Source organism: Delphinus delphis, chromosome 5, assembly GCF_949987515.2.
Source record: "Delphinus delphis chromosome 5, mDelDel1.2, whole genome shotgun sequence".
NCBI lineage: Eukaryota > Metazoa > Chordata > Mammalia > Artiodactyla > Delphinidae > Delphinus > Delphinus delphis.
Window position 1 is genome coordinate 48,393,821 of NC_082687.1, and position 17,459 is coordinate 48,411,279.

Sequence of the window (17,459 nt, forward strand, 5' to 3'; positions counted from 1 at the left end):
AAGTATATTTCAATAATAATCATAACCATGGGTAAACAATTAACTGAGCAAATACACACTGGTTAGATAATACAATTATAAGTAAACTCTACTTTTGATTCTAATTTTGTCTACTTTCCACTTTCAAGACACGGAAGGTCATGGTAAATGCAGTGTATCAATCTTGCTCCACTGTCTTAATTTTGTAATAGTTTTATTACAGTATAATTGATATACAATAAACTGCATATATTTAAAGCGAAAAGTTTGACGTTTTAGTATATGTGTATATCTGAGAAACCATCACCACATTCAAGAAAATGAAAATATCCATCCCCCTCAGAAGTTTCCTGGTAACCCTTTGTAATCTCACCATTCTATCTGTCCCTGCCATGCCTCCAGACAACACTGGTCTGCTTTCCGTCACTATATATTAGTTGGCATTATCACGAGTTTTATAAAAATGGAATCACGCACTACATGCTCCTTCTCATCTGGCTACTTTCACTTAGCATAATTACAATTCATTCATGCTGTTGTATGTATCAACAGTGCATCTCCTTTTATTGCTGAGAAGTTTTCCATTGTAAGGATATATCAAATTGTGTATATCCATTTAATTGTTGATGGATATACGTGTGTTGTTTCCAGTTTTTAGTCATGACAAATAAAGCTGCTACAATCATTCATGTACAAGTCACTGTATGCACATATACTTTCATGTCTCGAGCAAATATCTAGGACTAGAATGGCTGGATCATATGGTATATGTTTAAATGTGTAAGAAACTGTCAATCCGCTTTCCAAACTGGTTGTACCATTCTACATTTATGCAAGAAGTATATGTGAGTTCCAGTTGTTCCACATACTTGCTATCCCTTGATATGGTCGGTCTTTTAAATTTTAGATATTCTAGTGGATATATGATAGTATCTGACTGTGCTTTTAATTTGCATTCCCCTAATGAATGATGATGTTGAGCATTTTTTTTTCATGTGCATATTTTTTTCATATGCCTATCTTCTTTGGTGAATTGTGTAATTTAATTTTTTGCCCTTTGTTTAATAGGTCATTTCCTTATTGAGTTTTGAGAGTTCTTCATATATCCTAGATTCAAGTCCTTTATCAGATATATAATTTGAAATACTTTCTCCAAGTCTATGCTTTGCCTTTTCATTCTCTTAACTGTGTCTTTGTATGATAAGTTCTCAATGTTGATGTATTTTAATCAATTTTCCATTTATGGATCATGCTTGTGGTATTGTGCGTAAGAAATATTTGTTTAACTCAAGGTAACAAAGGTTTTCTCCCATGTTTCCTTCTAGAAGTCTTATGGGTTTGGGTTATGCATTTAGTTTTATGGCTTAGTTCTATCTTAGTTTGAAGAGACTTTATATCAGGATACTGCTGAATGCTTTTTCTGTGTCAATGGAGATGATCATATGATCAAATGGTTTTTTTGGTTTTAGACTCTTAATATGGTAAATAACATGAATTTTCAAATGTTAAACCAACCTTGCATTCCTGGGATAAACCTCCCACATATCCTTTCCAGATAGTGTGGATTTCATCAATTTTTTAAAAAATTTTTTGCAGCTATGTACCTGGCAGATATTTGTCGTTTTCTTTTCTTGTACTGTCTTTGTATGGTTTTGGTATATGGTTACTGCCCTCATAGAATGAGTTAGGAAGTATCCCATCCTCTTCACATTGCCAAAAGAGTTTGTATAGAATCGGTATTATTTCTTCCTTAAATGTTTGTAGAATTCACTTGTGAAGCCATCTGATCCTGGAGCTTTCTTTGTGGTGAGGTTTAAAACTCCAAATTTAATTTTTTTTTAATACAAAGAGGGCTCTTCAGGTTACCTAGCATTTCTTGAGTGAGCTTTTGTAATTTGTGTCTTTGTACATTCTAATGATTAGTACATAATTATTAGACTAAATCAAGTTAAGATAAAATACATTCACTTTTGAGTTTAAATTTTATTTTTCAGGATTAAATAATGAACTGTTTTCACTATCTACTTTGAATTCCTGTTGCTCATTTGTTATTGATTCATTTAAGTGGACTTTAATACTAAGAAAACAAGGACCTCCTATGTTAACAAGTACTAAGGGCTGCAGATATGGCAAACAATTTCAGGTAGTAAAAAAAAAAATACTTTCCAAAAATTAAATTGTGTCAGCAATATTCAGATAGGTAAAATACTCTGCTATAGAAGCAAGTTTATCTGCTAACAGACTAGAAGTCACTCTTATAGTAAAGAACATACATTTGTATTTTAAAATATAAAACCATCTGAGCTCCATGTTGCATTCTATAGCATATGAATAGCAATGCAGCTGCTTACATGTTTTATTAGCTGATTCTCTGTTAAACACAATGATTTAGTCATAAGTTATTGTGAAACTGGCAACAACTGAACATAATCCAGGATAATTATGGCCTAGACACTACAAGCTGTGTGACCCTGAGAATGTCAGATGACAATGGCGTAAACTGATTCCTGACTCCCAAAAAGACAATCTACCTACAGATTAAACCTGACTGCACATTTTTTGTTGGGGTCTGAGGTGACAGGGCTTACTTTACATTATAGTACCGATGTGCTAATTCAGCTTGCTAATTATAGCTGACATGATATGGCCTGGCCTAGTTGGTATTTATGGGTAAACACCCAAAAGACTGCCACCCAATTATGAATAGGGACTTAGAGCATTTTCAGTAGCAGCTGGCCCATCCCACTGATTCCCTCAGTCACTGCAGAGCCTCAGCAAGCCCGGCTCTATGGGAGACACAATATAAGGATAAATGAAGCAACCCGGACTTAGTGGAGGCCCAATGGGAGAATGCCTGTATCAGTCCATATGCTGGAAGAAATGGTAAACACACACATTAGTAGCTCATATAGACTTCAGTGAATAAAGAAATGAGGTTTTTTTCAACATGCATATTGTTGAAAAATGTTACATATCAGCAACCACTCAAATGTTCAGCCACGGAAGCACACAACTCTTAAGAATTCACCCTGGCTCAAGTCTCAATCTCTGCCAGTCCATTTTCCACACTGCAGCCAGAGTGATTTTCCAAATGGAATCATATCAGTTCCCTTGTTAAAACTGCACTACATGTCCAGTTTTTATTAATTTGATAAATACATATTGAAAACCATTTATGTGCCAGGCAGTATTCTATGATATTTAACATATCATGTGTGAAACATGGGGAAAAAAAAAAGGCACATCTGGAGGCCACAGTTACCATTTTACATAGGTTGGTTAAGGTGTCACTTCTCTGATTAATCGAGTAACATCTGAGCGTAAATGAAGGAAATGAAGGAATATGTTATGTGGTTATCTGGAGAAAAGAATTTAGGCTAAGGAAAATACACCGCAAGTACAAAGAACGTTAGGCAAGAATGTGCCTGGTATGTTTGATGAATAGAAAGGCCAGTGGCTACAGTAGAAAGAACAAATGGACCAGAACAGGACATAAAGTCAGAGAAGTAGTGTGACATCAGATCACATAGGGTCCTACAGGCATTCAGAAGGACGTTGGCTTTTATTACGAGAAAGAAAGCCATTTAGAAATTTTGACCTGATTTTCATGACCTGATTTTCATTATTCAGTGATAACTGGTTAAAATGTGGAGGAGAGACTATGGGAGGAAGGGGCAAGTGGGGACACCAGTTAAGAGGCTAGTGTGGTATCCCAGGCAAGAGATGAGGGTGGCTTGGGCAAGGGGGGTAGCAGTGGAGATGCTTAGTCTGATTCTGAATCTATCTGGAGGGTGGAGCCACTGGAATTTACTGAGATTGGGTATAGGGTGTGAGAAAAAGAAGTCAAATATGACTCCCAAATTTTTGACATGAAAAACTAAGGAAAGGAAGTTTTAACTCAAATCCAAACATCCTGCAGCTTACACGCCCCTGCATGAGCTTTCTTTAGCTTCCCTGTGCTCACCAAGTCCCACACTACACATAGCTGCATTTAAATTTATCACCTGTGCTAGGTTCTCACTTCTGGGCCTTCACATACACTATTCCCTCGATCTGAAACACTCTTCATCCTCCTTCTCACTTCTCTAACATCCCTACCAAATCTGTTCCTCCTTCACTCCCACACAGTCCTCAAGTCTCAGCTTGGAAAGGACTCTGGGAAATGTTCTCTGACCCCTTCAACCTGGGGATCTGCCTCTTATATGAGTGCCCACAGCACCCAGCTTTTACCCTCATGTAGTATCTTAAGGCCTTGTTAAAATTACTGTCTCCCCCACTATACTCTAAGCTGTGTAGGACAGGAAGCTTATATTTATGATGACATCCTTAATACCTAAGAGTATTTTGCATATTGTGTTTATCAAATATTTGTGGAATTATCAGAGTTAAACTGTTTATTGTATTATAATTTGTTGGAGTTACTATGCAGCCACTGAAAATAATAATTATAAAAATAGCAATATGTGAAAATGCTCATTGCATAAAATTAAGTGAAGAAATTAAATGAAAAATTGTAGGTACATAACTGTAACTTAAAATGTGCATGCATATGGCTAAAGATTAAAAAGAAATATAAATAAAATAAAATAAAATGGTGAGATAGGTTAGTATTCTGGATATTTGTCTTTCTATCTTAGAATATTTTAAAGCGCTATCAAAACAGATCTTGAATTATATGAAAAGTGAGTAGATGCAAAATATGTATAAAACACATGAAAAGAAAAAATAATAGTAAAATTAACAAACTTACCATCCAGTTTAAGAAAGATATTACCATTGTCATTGAAATTGTCTTTGTAATCCTCCTCTACCAAAATCTGATCCTCTCCCATAAAGTTAAACACAATCCTGAAATTTGGGTTTATAATTGCATTGCTTTCCTTTCCATTCCTTTATCATTTAACCTAATGTTTATATCTATAAATACTAAAAATATAATAATATACATTATTTATAATATAATGTAATATAATAATATACATATGTATACTATATATAGTAATGTATAATATAGATGATATATATCACATTTACATATGATATAAATATAAAATAACATGCAATATTATAATATTTCTCTAAGGTTTACACCCAAGGATGGAATTGCTATATTATAAGATACATTTATGTGTGTTCAATTTATGCCAACCTGTTTCCAAAGTGGTTGCACTAATTTATAAGTCCACCAGTAGTGTTTAAGAATTTCTATTGCTCTACTTCCTTGATATTGTCAAAGTTTTTAAATTAACCAATTAGCTAAACGTCATTTGTTGTGGTTTTACTATGCATTTCCCTAATTACTAGAGGTTGGATGTCTTATAGGTTAATTGGCCATTTGGAGTTCCTCTTCTATGGGATGCCTGTTCCTCTTCATTGACCATTTTTCTAATGGATTATTAGCTTGTGCCTAATTTTTAGTAGTTATTTATGCATTCTGAACACTAATCTTGTATCAAGTATACCTATGTATCAAGTATCACCTGTATGTGGCTTGTGTTTTCACTTATTATATGGTTACTTTTGATGAAAAGTTCTTAATTCTAATGTGAAAACCATCTTTGCCTCTAGAGTTTGTACTTTTGTCTCTTAAGAAAACCTTCATCTCTGACAAAATTTCTTTTACAGAACACAACAGTACTCACAGTTGATGAGACAGACTGGCTAAGGAACTGCCAGGAACTTTTTGAGGCTCTCTACAGGCTAGATCTAAAAATCTCACAGGGTTTAACAAAAAGATCTAAAAAGCGGTTCTGCCAAGCCTCAGTTAAGAACCACTGATCTATGCCCCCATCATTCTCAAAGCAGGAATCCCCACTCTAGTATTTTTTTTTTTTTTTTTTTTGCGGTACGCGGGCCTCTCACCGTTGCGGCCTGTCCCGTCGCGGAGCACAGGCTCCGGATGTGCAGGCTGAGCGGCCATGGCCCACAGGCCCAGCTGCCCCGCGGCATGTGGGATCCTCCCGGACCGGGGCACGAACCCGCGTCCCCTGCATCGGCAGGCGGACTCTCAACCACTGCGCCACCAGGGAAGCCCCACACTCTAGTATTCTTGATAGGTGGTCAGCTACTTTCAATATAAAGAAACCTATGAAGCATATGTGCTTGAAACTGGTCATGGAGCAAGATATCCATAATTGTATGCAAACAAGCTATAATCTACCAACTAAAGTATAAATTGATAAATTAAAAAATATTGTACACATAAACTCACTTATTGTAACTAAATTACAAAGCTATTGTGAAGTTTATATTGAACACAAAAACTTGAATGTACGCTCTCTTCATTGCCTACATCAGATTTTAGAAATAAGTGTTTAAAAATCTATTTTGTAAATGAGCCAAAAAGACCTAAAAGTGTTGCATTTTTTTCAAACTCTGTTGGAAATTGTTAACATATTCAAAAAATAGGCCAAGACATGGTGGGGGGGGGCTTCAGATTTGAAACTTTTAGTGAATTGCAAATACTGAAACCAAAGCTTACAAACAGAAATGCACCCCTTCAAAAGCAAGGGAAGTACTGAGCTAATTAAACAATGATGCCTCAAACAATATACAAGCAATTTTGAAGTTCTATTGTTGTGGGTTGAATTGTGTCCCCAAAAAGATATGTTCAAATCCTAATCCTTGGTACCTGTGGCTGTGACCTTATTTGGAAATAAGGTATTTGCTGATGTAATTATGATATAGATAAAATCATACTGGAGTGGAGTGGACCATAAATCCAATATGACTGCTGTCCTTAGAAGAAGAGAAGACAGAACTCCACGTGAAGACACAGAGGCAAGATGGCCATATGACCACAGAGGCAGAATTGGGGTTATGCAGCTATAAGTGAAGGAAAACCAAGGATTGCCAGCAACAAGACGCTAGGAGAGCATGGCTCTGCAGATTCCTTGATTTCAGGCTTCTAGCCTCCACGGGTGTGAGGATAAGTTTCTGTTGCTTTAAACTGATGGGGTCGCGAGCCACAACTACTGAGCCCGCGGCGCCTAGAGCCCGTGCTCCACAACAAGAGAAGCCACTGCAATGAGAAGCCCACGCACCACAACAAAGAGTAGCCCCCACTCGCAACAACCAGAGAAAGCCCGCACACAGCAATGAAGACCCAATGCAGCCAAAAAATAAATTTAATTAATTAATTAAACTGATGGGGTTCAGGGCAAGCTGCCCCAAGTTGTGCCACTCTGGCATGCAGATTATTTCCAGCTGAAAATAACCAAGGCCTAATACACTCCAGAAGAAACCTCTGAACTTCCCCCTAAATGCCCAAAAGAACTTAAGATAGAAGGCTCGTTCCAGGAAGGAGCTATCACAACAGATAACCATTCTAAAGTATGAACTAGGTGTGGCAGACAAGCAGGAACCTAGCAAGGCCTGTTTTTGATCAAAGTCCTCTCTGAGTCCCACTGTCTCTAGATGATCCAGCAAACGTTTGTTCACCGAACATTAACTCTTTTCATCTTCCTGTGAATTACCTTACTTTTTTTTTTTGAATTACCTTACTTTTAAGTCCCAGACCCTTACCTTCTTCTCCTTAGTCCAGAATAACATATATACCTCATCTTGCCTTACCATCTTTGGAATTCTTCATGTTTATGTGAATTCCCTTATGTACTTAATAAATTTGGTTTTCTCTGGTTAATCTGCTTATGTCATTTTAATTGCCAGCTAAAAGAACCAAGAGGAAAAAAAGGGGAGTATCCCCTCCTTCACAAAGCCATCTAGTTTGTGGTACTTTATGACAGACTCAGTAAACAAATACATCTATAATCCCAATTTAAAATATCACAATTTGTGGGAAGAATTTTTGATGACTCTCCTATTTTTCACTGAATAAATTTTATATTTTGTAATGTAATGGAACATAATTGAGAAGACCTATCATTTTACTGCATCTAAATATGGCAAAATATTTTAAAAATCATAAATAGATACAACTTATTTGATGACTTTTATCTTAAATATTTGTCAAAAGGTACTTTGAAATGAGACATGAAAATAGCACTTGTGAAAATATTTAGGCTGAAACATCTTCATGAAAAAAACTAGAACTGAGACTATGTTCAATTTAGAAGAGTTTGCTCTAAGTTTACCAGGTGCTTTAGCATCTGTAGAGAAAGTATTTTTAAAACTAAAAATACTACTGTCTAAAGAAAAGAGTAATTTGCAACTTATAAGAAAACAGCAAATTTAATTTTTAAATTAAGCATAAGTTTGGGTTTTTTTCCAGAAAATTATCAGTATCAAGGCATTAAATGAAGATAAGGCTAAGAAACTGATTCAAGTTCAGCTGCCCTTGAACAACATGGGTTTGAACAGTATGGGTCCACTTATACATAGATTTTTCTTATTAACTGGGTACCGTAGTACAACACGATTCTCAGTTGGTTGAAACTGAGAAGGCAGAACTGCAAATACAGAGGGCCACCTGTGAAGATTTTTAACTCTCTGGAGGGTCAGCATCCCGAACCCCTGCATTGTTCAAGGGTCAACTGTATGTATATGTACCAAGAATGGGTCATACGTTAAAAGTTAACAGTCGCATAATTAACATAAAAATGTAAATGTGTTAATATAAAATTAATATTAAAAATTTAAATTGTTTTAATGTATAAGGGTATAAATTATATTTTAAAATGTTAATTTTGAAAATAGTTTTCAATAGAACTCTTATAGGTCGATAATATAAGTCAATAAATAATCTAAATATATAATTTTCATTACTTTAATGGGGTTTTTCTACTCTTAAAAATGTGGTTTCATCAAAAAATTATATACTGACATTGCCATTAATACACATCAAAAGTGAAGTCAATTTGACCCCTTAGATATCTTTCACACAATGCACCCTGTCATTACTTGCTCAGGTGACATCTCTTGCAAAGGCAGAAATGTTGCAAGTCACCCCCAAAGAAGGCAGAACAAGGAGCTCTCCCTTTCAGCACTTTATTCTCCCCTCCATTTCTGGGCTAGCACTAAATATGGCTTCATTAGGAAAGAATAAATCATAATGAAGGGGCTAGGGAGGAGAGTTAGCAGTAGAGCAGCACAATGCAGTACAAATTACTCACCCAAAGACAGTAGTACTGAGTGTCAGCCCTGGTTCACCCTTAGCAGCTATAATGAAGTTGGACAAGTCTCGTAACTGCTTTCAAAGGCATGCAATTTCCTCATCTATATAATGGGAATGGTTGGCTAAGAGTTGATTGGCTGATTTGTAAAAATGGCTCTCCTAGTTTCTGTTAAGTAACAGATGGAGACATATTCAGAGAACCAGAAGTAATATGCGACTAAAAAGCCATCAACATTTAGTGCTGTTTCTATGAGCTTATTTACCTATTTACTTTCCAGAAAATAAACTGCAACCATCCAACTGGAATCTACAGTTCCAAGAATTAATTAAATTTGTAATTCCTAGAATTAAATGAAGTTAATTTAACTAACTAAAACAAAGTAGTAAACAGGAGGAAAAAAATCACTACTTTTCTTGTGTATCTAAACACTCCTTCACAAAACAGTAAAATAACAAAATCTGCTCAAGATCAACAGTGTATTTAATTTGTATACTTCACATCTTGCTTCTGCATCTATGTTTCAATCTCATTTTCAACCACAACTTTAATTAGAGATGCAATAAACTGTTTTATGATCTATAAAGATGAAAAAGCCAAATACAGTCATTAGGAATTCAAATATCTCTGCAAGTCCTTAGCATAGTTTAATCGCTTTGTATCTTAGAGCATAATTTTAAGATTTTGAGTTCAAATTAACTATACAATAGAAATGAAACAAACTCAAGGGAACCAGGGCAAAATTACATATGGAATAAAACCAACCAATCAGTAGTACTAGGGAGCTATTCGAAGTAAGTGAATTTTTTTTAAAGTAAATTAATACTTAGAAGTGTTAAGTTTATGGCCTTTTAAAAACATTTCATTTCACATCCTAGATACTATCTTACACCGTGAAGTAATTTTATCAGAAATTATACTTTTATAAGTCAAAAAAAGTAAAGCAAGTTCTTTTCATGATGTGTGATTCTGTTATTCAATTATGTAAGTTAACTCTTTCAGGACCCTAACCTGTAACTTAGAACATAAGCAGCAACCTAAACATCCATGATTTTTGCAGAAAACATCTTAGATGCTAAAGTTTGTACCACGAGAACCCTTGGGCAGTCTGTTGCATCCGATGTACATCTTCTCAGAACAATCTTTTTTAAATGTTTATCATAAAATACACAGGTTTACAAGGAAACCAATTTTATTAAAATATTGTTATCACTTTTTTTTAAAGTGTTAAATAAAAGGATCTAGTGGCAAGTCTAATTACTACCATAATATCAAAGTAGTGGTGAGTGTATATGATGTTTTGAGATCTCTGCATCAACTGTTATCAAAATATCTATGTTTTCACTGGTAATATCATAAGTACTACTAATATTACTGTGGTTTAAGGCCAACATTCAACATTGAAGAAAATGCTAAGTTTATTAGAGGTCAGTGACCTCCCATCTAAGTTTAGGGATCCCCTAAATTCTATCCATTAAGTCCCAGGCTAAGAGACACCCTGTATTAAGGAAATCTAACTAGATAATTTTTAAGATTTATATGCAAAATCAGTTTTCTTGATTCACAAAAGTTCTACAGGATTTAATAAGTTTTCAGAAAGAGGAAAAGCAAGAGGGAGATATGTCAACAATTATAAATTGCTTGTAGAGTAAAGCACTGGATAGATCATGCAGGTTCAAATCCTGTCTTCACCATTTATTTATTGTGTTATCTTGGACAAGTTATTTAATGTTCCCTTAAATATTAATAAGAATTTATTTTTCAACAATACAACTGGATTATTCAAAGGCAAGATGATATTCATTGCAGAGTTAATGATAAAGAGCTGAAGTGGGAAGAGGAAACATATATTTTAAACTATAATATGCCCTCACTTTAGAATTATGAATCTTTGAATAGTCTCTTGGCTCTAGGCACATTCTTTAATGAAAGTAATTATAGAAACCCAAGTAGAGTTCAGATCATTAAGTGAACAAACCTGACTGGTATGATGTTGACAAGAACATGACCTGAATCTGAGAGTAAATTATTTCATGTTTCAAGGACTAGACAGTAAACAACAGCAAGATGGTTAGGTAAGTTAATGGCCACTTGACTTAATATGATGCAGTCAATAAAATGTTAACAGAAACAATGGTAAGGGCTTCCCTGGTGGCGCACTGGTTGAGAGTCCGCCTGCCGACGCAGGGGACACGGGTTCGTGCCCCGGTCTGGGAAGATCCCACATGCCGCGAAGAGGCTGGTCCCGTGAGCCACGGCCGCTGAGCCTGCGCGTCCGGAGCCTGTGCTCCGCAACGGGAGAGGCCACAACAGTGAGAGGCCCGCGTACCGCAAAAAAAAAAAAAAAAAAAAAAATGGCAAAACAGAAAATGCATATGATGTAATATTAAGTGGAAGAGCTGGATAAGCTTTCTTGGATACTATCCAACCCTGGGTTCTCCTTTGACGCTAATTTAGGTTTGGATTATATTCCATACACAAATTAGGTGGGGTTTTTCTGGTCCAAATTGCACTTCTTAATAGTAAATCTCACTTATTACTAATCATTGATTTATCCTAAATTAATCATTGAGAGTTCAGATTTCACCCAAGCTCCTATGTCTTTAAGCATCCTTTCACAACTTAATCGCCCCTAAGCCAAACTATTTTAAAAAATCTTCATTGAGCTCCACTGAATTCCATTAACAGTATGTAACCATGGAAGATAATCTGGTGGGTTTCTTTCCTGCTATTTTTATCATCCCATCAGGGTATTAACATGAAAGGATAATATAACTTTAAAACATGTGAAAAACAAAGATATGGGTCATTAAAGAAACTGCTAAATTACTACTAAAACCATGACTGAGTAACAAGATCTGAGATTAGTATTAGTCTCCTTTGTTCATCTATTGATCCATTTTAATCAGAAAACTTGATTTTGGAGACATTATGTTAGAACACATTATCTCTGAACAGCTGGGACACAGATATAAAACTAATATATAAGACACTAAATGGTGAAACTTTTAGTTCTAAATTTAAAATGACAAAAGAACTGCTTAGAAATAAAAACTATCATATCTCATTTTCATTAGAATAGGTAAGGCATTAAGATAGGAAAATCACACTATATTTGCCAGCAAAATAAAATATGTCTTTGAGAAACTGCCTTTGCTAGTCACTGGGACTAACTCTATCTTCGTTGATATAATGCTAAAGAAAATCAGCTTTACTAATGGTCCTAACTGGAGTCTGGGTCCTTCGAGCTTCACATGAGGATAAAAGGATCTTTAAACCAAATAATTATATAGCAGAGAGAGAAACTGAGTAAGTAATAGAGGAGAGAGTCTGAAGAAAAATGAATAGCCTTATAAATAAAATTTGTCTTTTTAAAATTATTAAACTATCCACTCTACAAGACATTATTATTTAAATAACATAAACCGCTTATCTCTTACTAGCTCCAAAAATTTAGTTTTTTAAAATGCTGGCCTAGCTGCAAAAATGATAAAGCCATTGGCAGTGAGACACGAAGAACAGGTGAGGCTTCCAAAAACAGCTGTAGGTCAGTACACAAAATTTTGCAAATGCTGAAAGGAATCATAGTAAGACAGGGAAAAAAGGGGAAATCTGCCAAGTTAATTTTTTTTGGAATACTGAGCAATAGCATAAATATGGAACAAATGCTTGGGATATCCATTTAGTTACTAAAAATGAGTTCAGGCAGTAAAGCAGCATTTAGGGAAGTCCCCGCTGTAGAACCCCTGCAAATCTGATTTGAGCATAGCATTAATGTACAAAGTTTGTTAACCTTGCCTCCAAAAGGGACAGACTGCTGCCCAGCTCAAAACACTGAAAAACACAGGGCCGGACTCATGCGATGTTTACAACCCAAGTACATTTTGATTTGTAAACTCCTCACACAGTGAGGCAAAATTGGAAAATTTAATCACCAAGAATTTTTTATTTGTAACTTTTTGGCTGTTTAGTAATGCATTTTAAGAAACAATAAGCTGCAACAAATAGAAGGGCTATTTATTTGACATTAAATATATTTTCTTCCAATTAATAAATCTGTTTTCATGAGTAAATGGGAAAAAAAACTCACGGCAAATTTTAAAGGGAAACCATTGAGATATAAATATTCTCAAGGTTTTGTAACTTTCAAATTCTGTCAAACATTATTTCTTGAAATTCTGCTTATTTAAAAAGAAACTTCTCTACTAAAATAGTATTTATATATTCCATTACTACAGGTGTCTAATTAGCCAAAAATATAAAAAATAATCAAAAATACTTTTTCATTTTTCATTTAAGGCTCTGTACCAGAAACTGGTAATAAATCTGTTAATTGAGAACAGTCAATATCATTGTGGAAAGAGTTTATCAAACTCAAAGACACTTTTCAGAAAGAATAACACTAAGGCTCAAATTTTAAGTCAATAGGATGATGTCAGACTTAAACCACATTCACTAGGAAGAACTAGACAACTAATGAGTCACTACATATTAAAAGAGATGACTGAGGATGGGGACAAGTGGGGAGGCAGACAGTGGCGACCTCTGGAACATGGAATCTCTTCTCTCTGCTGGTCCTAGAAGAGAAAAGAGACACCAATGAGCATCGACACACTGTCTGCATTCCTCCCCACCCGAGACCCACCAGTCCACAGGTGTTTCTCAACCTTACAGCCAACCTCACCTTCATATATGGTACTCAGTGCCAAGAGGATGTCAAAAACACCACCCTATCCTAACCTAATTAGTACTGCCTTGAAAAAATTAAAACCTATCAAAGGTATTATTTATTTTTATACAGATATAATCTGCATCAAATGGAGCTGAAAGCAGCTGGGTTGAAAGCAATACTTCTTTATATTAAAATAGCTTTCCAAAATTATTGCACTCAATTACTTTAAATGATAGAGGTCATTAATTCAATTTTAAAAGATCTCAGTTATCCGTATGTGTGGCACATGTGTGTAGCAAGTGGCTTCAATAAGATGCTGGGGTTTTAACTGTCGTGGCTCTCATTCAATGTCCTTGGAGAAGATAGGGTGATGAGGTTGTCTATTTACATCAGCTGACAAAGGGAAATTAACCAAGTCATACAATTTGTAAAAGGTTACCTTCACTCTGGAAAGAAGCCGTAAAATAACTGAAATTCCAAAAATAATTATCTAAAAAAGGTGACTAGAGTGCATAATTCCTTCAAACCTGTAATACATATAGGATTCTACAGAATCTGCTTTTCCTAGGTTGTAGAGTCGATAATTCCAAACCAACTGGCAACTTTTTTCAGACACCATGAGAGCTTCCACAATCAGAACTCTTTGAGTCACTGTTATTTTTTCACATATCCTCGTGGAGGACAAGTAGTCCACAGAAACCTCGTCCAAAGTAAACCCGATAGGGAATATTTTTTTAAATTTCAGCCACTCAAGACTAAGGTCCAAATATACAATGAAGAGTTAATCAATTCAAGTTAAAACAGCAGTAGCTATGTTTCCACATTGCCGATCTTTACTTTCTTCCAGGTACAGTGCTGGGCATTGGGGATACAAAAGACGAGTAAGACACAATCTCTGGTCACATGAAACCACAGTGAAAGCACGTTACTGGAAGCCCTTAAAGTCTGAAAACAGAATCTCTTCTGGACTCACTGGCTCTGGGTCAAGGGAATATATTTTTAGCTTCTTAGATTTGAGTTTGTAGCTACAAGTAGATGACGGACGGGTGAAGGGTTCCTGGGCACTATTTGTGCAGAAGAGTTAAACCCATACTCACAATCTGCCAGCCAGCAACAAGGTCCAAAGAGATGCAGTGAATCTAAGACTGAGCACGTCAATCTAAGACTACAGAGATTCGAGAAGCGCCATACAGAAAAAGACTGAGAAGTCAAGATTAATGCCTTATTTTGTGAAATCATTAAGAATTTTAGAGCTGGAAAAGACCTCAGTATTACCACCAACAAAGAAAGTCAGAAACTCAAACACTACTAAACCATCTGGTCATCGCCCACTCCTTTGTTTACGAAACACAACAATAACCCAAACCAAAACAAATGCTTCAAACAAGCAGACCACGTGTTTCTAGGGCCTCTCTCCTCTGGGCCTCAAAGGTCTTCCTCAGTCACTCAACCGCACCTGCTGCAGTTCCAGGGAGCGCAGAGCACGTCCAAGTTGCCTGACTTGAGGACGACGCTACCCGCCCGCAGCCAAGTTCGGGGCCAAGGCCGGCCTAGCCCCCAGCCCCGCCGCGCCGCACGGCTGCCCGGAGCCCCCGGCCTCACGCGTTAGGGCCTCGCCCGCGCCAGCGGCCGCCGCCCCTCCCACAGCCAGCGGCTTCGCACCCGGGAGCGCCCTGACCCGAGGAGGTCGAGCGTCCGGGAGCGCTCGTACCTCAAGCCGCTGCTCCGAAAGCCCCGGAACGCGCGCCCGGCCGTTCCCGGCGCCGCCAAGAGCGACGCCGCGCTCCGGCCCAACGCCGACACTCGGCCCAGGCCGCCGCGGAGCAGCCAGAAGGCGCGGGCCGACACTGTCATGGCCGCGAATCCCGGCTCCAGAACAGAGGCGCCACCTCCCGCCGCTCCGGTCCTCGCAGCTGCAGGCCGGGCTCCGCCCCGACCGGGCTCGGCGGGAGAGCGAGTCCCTCCTGCCGAGGGTTCCCGAGGGCACCACGCACGGGTGGGGCCAGGAGCCGAGTGAGGGCTGGAGGCGGGGCCGAAGGAACCCCTGGACCGTCAGGAGGCGGGGCCGAAGGACCCCTGGACCGTGAGGGGGCGGGGCCGGGACGCAAACCCTAAGCTGAGAAGAGTACTGGCAGGTGGGTGTAGAGACTGTTGGCTTGCGATGTCGCCTAGCGGCGACTAGGCTTCTCACCCACTGGGCACGCTGCTGATGTGCCCATAGCGAGGACACAGGGAAAGCGTCTAATCAGTTCAAGCAGCATTCCCCCTTTCTCCCAAACCAGAGCTCCGCCCCACAATCGGCTACCTGGAATTTCATTAAAAGCAAGAAGGGTGTTACAGGTTCTCTGTTTCCCTTGGTGAGACCTTGGGATACCTTGAGAGCAGGAGAAAGAAAGAAAAGTGTGTGTGTGGAGGGAGAAGGAGGACCTAGCTGAGCAAGGCCTGCACCTAAGGATTTCTGTAGCTCTACCTTATCATCTCCACTTTGGAGGGGAAAAATTGGCCAATGTCTATTATTTTCTAGAGTCTATGATCAAGGTTACACAACCTAGGAACCTGTGTTATGTGGTGAATTTGTAGTGAGAAAACAGAACATCGGCTCCCTTTGAAAAAGTAAGAATCAGAATGGCCATTCATTATGCTGGGATATGTTAAGAGATGAAGTGAGGCATGCTTTCAAATTTTAAGAGTTTATTTGAGCAAAACTCAATTTGAATCAGGCAGCATCCAACCTAGCAGATAGAAAGGAGTTCTAAGGAGCATGTCTTTCACAAAATGAAAGACTTGTAGGCAGAAGGGAGCAGGAACAAGGAAGTTATACTAGACAAATAAGCGGTTTGGGCATTGCAAGGTTACTTTCCTTTAGGGATGGCAGGGGTCAATCAAACATCTTATCTAACTAGTGATAATAATGAAGAAGGAAACAGACAGAAGTATCTTTATGCCCTTGAATTAAGTATTGTTTTTTTAATTTTTCCTGTAGTCCAGCCTAAAGGGGTAATGCAAAATATAGAAAAAAGTGTGCACAAAATACATAATTGAGAAAATTAAAAATAATTTACATGTTAAAAATACAGGATTATTGGGACTTCCCTGGCGGTCCAGTGGTTAAGACTTTGCCTTCCAATGCAGTGGGTGTGGGTTCAATCCCTAGTCAGGGAGGTAAGATCCCACATGCCTCGTGGCCAAAACACCAAAACATAAAACAGAAGCAATATTGTAACAAATTCAATAAAGACTCTAAAAATGGTCCACATCAAAAAAATCTTAAAAAAAAATACAGGAGTATTTTTGTGAACTGTTCTATTCATTAAATTAAAAGTTATAAAAATATCAATAGTAATAGCTAGCAGTTTCTGTAGGCTTATTCTGTTCCAGGCACTCTTCTATGTCCTTTACATAGATTGCTTCATTTAATCTTCACAATAGTTCTGGGAGGTAGAGTCTCTTATTGTTCCCATTTTACATATTATAAATTTGAATTTCAAAGAAATTAAGGAACATGCACAAAGCTACAAGTCTAGTAAGTGGTACATCCAGGAATCAAAGAAAATCACTTTGATTCTGTAGGTAAAAAGATAACAAACTTCTAATAATCCATGGGACAAAGAAAACATGAAAAGGAAAATGAAAAGAGAACATATCAAAATTGAGCAATGTAGCTAAAGCAGTACTTTTGGAGAAATTGGAAGCCTTAAATGCTTATTTTAGAAAAAAGTAAAGGTCTAAAATCAATG

General features: G+C 37.4%; 1 protein-coding gene across 2 annotated transcripts in view; it reads right to left on the reverse strand.

Annotated features, from left to right (window-relative positions):
• Positions 1 to 15,740, reverse strand: part of MTHFD2L (methylenetetrahydrofolate dehydrogenase (NADP+ dependent) 2 like) — a 138,125-nt gene extending 122,385 nt beyond the window's left edge. The window contains exons 1-2 of one of the 2 annotated variants that reach the window (XM_060011705.1): positions 15,434 to 15,740; positions 12,992 to 13,627 (exon numbers count right to left, since the gene is read on the reverse strand). In XM_060011705.1, the coding sequence (XP_059867688.1) occupies positions 13,516 to 13,627; positions 15,434 to 15,576 (255 nt within the window). In that variant the 5' untranslated portion in view covers positions 15,577 to 15,740 and the 3' untranslated portion in view covers positions 12,992 to 13,515. Of the gene's footprint in view, positions 1 to 12,991; positions 13,628 to 15,433 lie in introns of those variants that run through there. The other variant, XM_060011706.1, reaches the window with a different exon arrangement.
• Positions 15,741 to 17,459: the final 1,719 nt, after the last annotated feature.